This window comes from Adelges cooleyi, unplaced genomic scaffold, assembly GCF_023614345.1.
Source record: "Adelges cooleyi isolate 19-005CV unplaced genomic scaffold, UGA_ACOO_1.1 ACOO_flye_CR_arks_rails_tigmint_CR_PRNA_2, whole genome shotgun sequence".
Classification (NCBI taxonomy): Eukaryota; Metazoa; Arthropoda; class Insecta; order Hemiptera; family Adelgidae; genus Adelges; species Adelges cooleyi.
The window spans coordinates 11,898,520-11,904,617 of record NW_026095860.1 but is presented as its reverse complement, the minus strand read 5'-3'; the positions used below and the strand labels follow the sequence as shown (position 1 = coordinate 11,904,617).

Here is a 6,098-nt window from a genome sequence, read left to right as displayed (position 1 = left end):
ATGATATTGACCTATGCATTAAACATAATACAAAATTAATTCGAAGTTCCCTCGGGAATTTTGTTCTCTAATCTTAACTTCTTATATGTGTTTAATCTCTAAAATTACACGGAAGGGTACCTTTTTCTGTTTTGCGTGGACATGTTTAGATAAAATAATTTTTGTTAAATGGCTGCCGAGGATTTTATGATAATCCAAAAATAAGTTAACTACCAAAAAATAGGCATAATAACTGAGCTTATAATTACACAACACAGTTTAACCTTTAAGTTAAGGTTTCGCAAAAAAATGCCTAGCCCTAACTCCATAATAAATAGGGGGGGGGGGGGTATTCTTGTTTATTAATATTTTTGTATCATACCCCCTAATTTTATTACTCAAGGGAACGCAGCATTTTTATATGATATTTTTTTAAAAATGTTTTTCAAAAAAAATGAAAATTACAAAAATGAATGTTTTTTTCTTATAACATCTTATTATTTGGTATTCCGTATTATAAAAATAATATTATATTTATTTTATAGATAAAAATCATAAGGTATATCTAGAGTACTTATTACATTCTTTGTATATTTTTCAGATTTGTTTTAATTATATTTTTGATTTATAAGTTGTTAAATAATACTTTTAAATTTATAATTCCTGTTAAGCCAGGTTCACACGAGTCGTCTATTCGCCGATTGTATAGCGAATATCGAATATTCGTGCAAGTAGACGAATATACCATTCCCACGACTCGTCTATTTGCTGAATGTAGGTATAGTAAGTACATTTGGTATCCCTTTCACGAATGCCGAATATACCGAATACGCGAATCCACCGTTCCCACGATATGGCGAATATAAACGAATACCTAATATTCGGCGAATAGACGAGTCGTGTGAACCCGGCTTTATGTTTAAGGTAATAAATGTTATAATTTTTTTATTTGAACTGTTTTTATATTATCGCCGATTTAAAAATTAAACCCCTAATCCATCCTTATTGTTTTTTTTTTCGATTCAACCACTGGGTATCCTCTTAATAAATATTGAAGAATTATAATATTAATATTTATGGATTATTATATTACATTGGTCTTAGAAGTTAGAAGGTTTATGTTTTAATATAATATTAGACGATGGTTCTCATCGTACGACATACGTTTCTCTTACTATAGTTGGTTGGAGTTCAACACGAGAATATCACAAAACGGTCCATTTGTACGCCTTCGTAGTCAGTTATTTTTACGAAGCATACGACAGACACATGCCCAAATGGATACAAAGAATTATTTTCTAAAGACCACACGCAGGTCGGAGATAGAGGAATTTCGTTGCCCACGGATTCCTAACCGAAGCGAGAAAAAACTGAGGGCAATTAATGCCTTTTACGTACAAATTGGGCGTATGGTTCTCATAGAGATTAAAGAGAATTTTCAACGTTGGTCGTATTCCCTTTAAGAAGTTGAAAACAAAGAACTACATTTACCGCTATGGCAATGCGCGGTCTCTGCGACTTACAGAGTATCGTTTACGTCACCCCGCTGATTCACGCAGAGAGAATAGTCTAAATTAGTGACTTTGGCGTGGTACGCTAAGGTAAAACAAGGCAAAAAGACGGACGCCATACACATCATAATAATCACTTTAATTATTATGGTAAAACAAATAAAGTTTTGCTACAATTCATATTTCATCACTCTTTAACTTGAAGCATTAGCTTTCATGAATACGCAAACATGTAAAATACTTAGAATACTTAGAGTTAAGCCTCTAAGGCGTTAATTTATTATAAATAACAAGTTATACAAATATATTTCACTAAATTTACCCATTATTATGCATTTAAAATTTGAATTCATAGTTATAACTGTCCTTCCGCACTATTACACTTAAGATTTTAGTTATAATTTTATTTAACTATTGATATAAAAGAATACAGAAATTGTACAAATATAGAATTGTAAAACTTTTAATATTATAATACTAATAATAGTTTATATAGTAAACGAGTTTCCAGATCCCCTTGAATCTGATAAAGCAATCGCCCTATCTTCCAATTTTTGTATAATATTTGAAGTGGGATAAGGCAATGTTGCATTAAATACATTAAAATCTAAGCTTAAAAATAAGTCTTTTAATTTTTTAGGAAAAGTTAAAGGAAATTCGACTGCAATATTAACATTATTGAATCTAATTCGTGGAGCTTTATTAACTTCCAGAAATTCATGTGAATCCGTTTTGATTATTGATAACAGTATTTGGGTTCCATCACGAACATCCGCTGATCCTGAAATTATTCTTCGTCCACATATTTTATCTTTTTCAACAGCTATAAATGGAAGGTATAACGATGACGGTCGTTGTGAAATATTATTTTCTTCACTACTTGTATATAACGCATTGTTTAACATGTATCCAGATCGAGTTAAAATACCAGAACCAAAAATTGAACCAAGACCACTATATACACACATTATACATAAATATTAAATAAAAATAAAAATTAATTTTTTTTCACATTATTACCTTACAACTGTTACATAAAGATCAAATACATCAGTAGTGGCAATATGTAATCCAGTATTCTCTAACCAATTATCTCCTAAATCTAGACAAAAAAATTATCAAACCATATTATAAATAAATACATATTTGTGGATTGTTCTAGTGAAATTATATAGTTTTGGTTTAGTAGTTTCTAAAACTTGTTCAACCAGGGCCATATTTAGACTTTTGTCACCCCCGTTCATCACAATGTTGCCGCCTTGCGCTTTCCTCAAAAAAAAAAACACATATTGTTTCAAATTTCTTGGAAAGATAACTTTTCAAAATAAAAAATATAAATATATATTTCAATAATACCTACATCATAAGCTGTTTTTTTTAATTCACACAATAATGACTATATGAGTATTAGATCAAATTTGCTGGTCCAGTAAAAATTTGCCACTAGGGGCAACACGGGACCGCTACCAACCCCTAAATTCGGCTCTGTGTTCAACATTTAAATTTAAGTAATCATAATTCATAACCAATGCTTTCATTTATTATTAAAGATAAAAATATATATATATATATATATATATTTACGTTAATATTCTATAGCTATGGTTTGTCATTTGTCATTTGACATTTTAATTTTGAAAGTGAACTCTGAATATTACCTTTGAAACTACTTGGTAATGAAGAAAACATACTATCATCATCATTTTTAGTAACATTTAATTTGCTTAATACTTCAAATAAAATTGGACCCCCTGTATCTTTATTTGAAGTTATAATACTATAGTTCATAAAATCCTGTTTTATTATTGATAAATCTTGTACTTCATAGTTATTAATATCTTCTGATCTCAATAAGCCAGATAATTCTTTTGTCATTTTTTCATAAAAAACTAAAAATATAAATTGTTATAATAATATATTAATATACAATAATCATTATTTTGTAATTTAGTTTTTAAATAATACCGTCAAGTTGATTTGAAGATATTAAATTGAGAGTATTTATAAGTCCATCGGGTACTTTAACTACTTGTCCAGGTGAATATGTCGATACTATTGTAAGCCAATCTTTAAGAGCCTTATTTTGAAACGACTCTAATGATTTTTGATTAATGGCTTCAAGTAAACTTTCTGTTACAATTACACCTCGTCTTAAATAAATTAATAATTATAAAATTAAAATATTACAATATACTGGCAATTTAATAAATAAAAGTCAAATACTTGGCAAGTTTTATAGAAGGTTCTACAAGAGTTTTCCAAGGAAGTATACCATACTTTGAATTGGCATAATATAATCCTGCTAAGAATCCAGGTATCCCAACCAATTGGTGAGAACTTCGTGTAGCTCTAAAGTCAATCACATTTCCTGTCCCAGACCGGTGATCATAAACCAACATAACACCATTTCTAGAGGAAAAATTAAGTCAAGACACAAATAAATAATAATTACATATAAAATGTAAGAGGGCTTGGAAGTTGATGGATTTTGCATTTTTTTTAAACTGAAGTAGACATTGATCTATTAAACTAAAAATTCATATTAGGTGGTCTACAAACATAATTCTAAGTTTTATTTCACTTACAGAAGATCATTAATTATGTTTCCAACATCATTTTCTAAAACAACAATATTTTCCAATATCAACCAAATGTATTACATTCCATCATTACTGCACAACAAATTAAAATATCTGCAGGCTACTAAGAGTTGATAAAAATAAAATTATGGTACTCACGGATTTAAAAAATAACAGAAATTAAATTAAAATTAATCATATTTTTACATTCCTTGTTAATTAAAGTAATTTTATTTCATTAGTTGAAAAATATTTAGGAAATTTTTTGCAGGTTTTTCTAACTTTTTAAGACCATTTTTTCATATTTCTTGAACTCATTTTTAAAGAGTTTTTTAGATTATTGACTTTTAAGCCTTTTAAGGAATAACTATTTTAGTCTTACCCTCCTAGTCCAGAAAGATGAGGAAGTGCAATGGAATTACATAAAGCAGATGTGATAGCAGCATCTACAGCATTTCCTCCAATTTTTAGTATTTCAATACCATATTGAGAACATTCGACATCATCACTAGCCACACTTCCATGTGGCACTAACTACATCATAAATAAATAAAAGAGATATTAACATTCTCAATATTAAAAAATAGTATACTTAATTTTTAATAACTGTACGTAAAGTTATAATGATACCTGATGTGTACCATAAATATGAATATGAACCAATAAAACTACTAATATTCCAACACAGAATACAGTGCAGAAAGCTACAATTAAATTAAGTGTAGTTTTCTCATTGTCATTTTTACAATACAGAGGCGTCTTTTCACTTCCGTCATATACAGCTAAAACAATTAAAATTAGAAATATTTAACTTGGTAACAAATATTTTCTTAAACTATAATATTTATAAAGAAAATAATATTTGCAGGCTATATTCTCAATAACTGTTCATTTTAGAAGAAGTATTATTATGACTATGCTTAGTTACATACTATCCATTACTCTAGTCTTTCTACTATATTTTGACGCGGTACCCTTGATATGGTATACATGTGGGGGGTCACCTTATATTTTCTCATCACTCATCGCCCTACTTAGACATCACCTAATTGTATAATTGTACTTTTTCATGTTATAAGAGAAAATACTCAAGTTTTCTTGGACTGGATTTATCTCAACAAAAAAAAAAGTATCTAACTAATATTTAATTTAGTTGTAACATATTATTAATGAGTGAAATCGGATTGTATTATAGTCATTGAAAATGTTACTGAAGCAAAAATATAATATCATGTAACGCCTACAATTGCCTGTAAATCTGTCAATCGTATCGTCATCCATCATTGACCATTTTCTTGCATCAAAAAAATACTTGACGAACCATAATATATTACAAATTATGTTATTTTATTTTAAATTAAAATCTTAATCATTATTTCATTCTTAGTAGTCGTTAAAAATTGATAATTACAAATTACGAGAACTATTAATACGGAACAAGGCAACACTTAGTCACAGCTAAATAAATTTGTTTATTTTTTGCTTGTGTATTGTGATAATAGATTGTAATGCAGCTTGAAAAATATGCCATGTGGCAACAGGTATATTAGTACCGGACAACTGGTATATTACATTTTTCCTGGTAAGAACACAAAATACAATCACTACAGAAAGTGTATTTAATGATAAGTATGTCATAATCACAGATATATTTTGATGTTTATTATTTTATTATTGATAACAACAAGACTGGGAAGTACTTTACTCTCTAGTAATAATAGAGTTCATGACTTTTTGTTATTTTTTCATGGATCTATAATTTCCCATTAAAATGACTCCGTTCAACTTAGCTATATTTTTAAAATCATATTATAAAACAGAAAAAGGCTTAAGACTAGACACTAATAAAAGAGACTAGTGTTTTTTGGGTTAGGTAAGCTGGGAGATCTTGGAATTTTAGAAAACTGTCAAGTCTAGTTGAGAATTTACTAAATTTACATGGAAATAAATTTAAGTATTGCACTACGAAGTATACTACCAAAGATCCAATTAACCGGTCTCACACGACTGGTCTATTTGGCCGACATAG

General features: G+C 28.6%; 1 protein-coding gene across 2 annotated transcripts; it reads right to left on the bottom strand.

The window, feature by feature from the left end:
• Window positions 1–1,737: 1,737 nt before the first annotated feature.
• On the bottom strand, window positions 1,738–5,660 carry LOC126833689 (glutathione hydrolase 7-like). 2 transcript variants are annotated; one of them, XM_050565164.1, is made up of 8 exons: window positions 5,314–5,659; window positions 4,700–4,851; window positions 4,452–4,603; window positions 3,714–3,899; window positions 3,456–3,640; window positions 3,149–3,379; window positions 2,511–2,592; window positions 1,738–2,444 (listed from the first exon to the last, which is right to left on the bottom strand). In XM_050565164.1, exons 1-8 carry the CDS (start codon window positions 5,351–5,353, stop codon window positions 1,979–1,981), a joined length of 1,494 nt encoding a protein of 497 aa, XP_050421121.1. In that variant the 5' UTR covers window positions 5,354–5,659; the 3' UTR covers window positions 1,738–1,978. The 2 variants fall into 2 exon arrangements, with proteins under 2 accessions (XP_050421121.1, XP_050421122.1); XM_050565165.1 differs by lacking the exon at window positions 3,149–3,379 and having other exon boundaries at window positions 5,314–5,660.
• Between the last annotated feature and the right edge of the window lie 438 nt (window positions 5,661–6,098).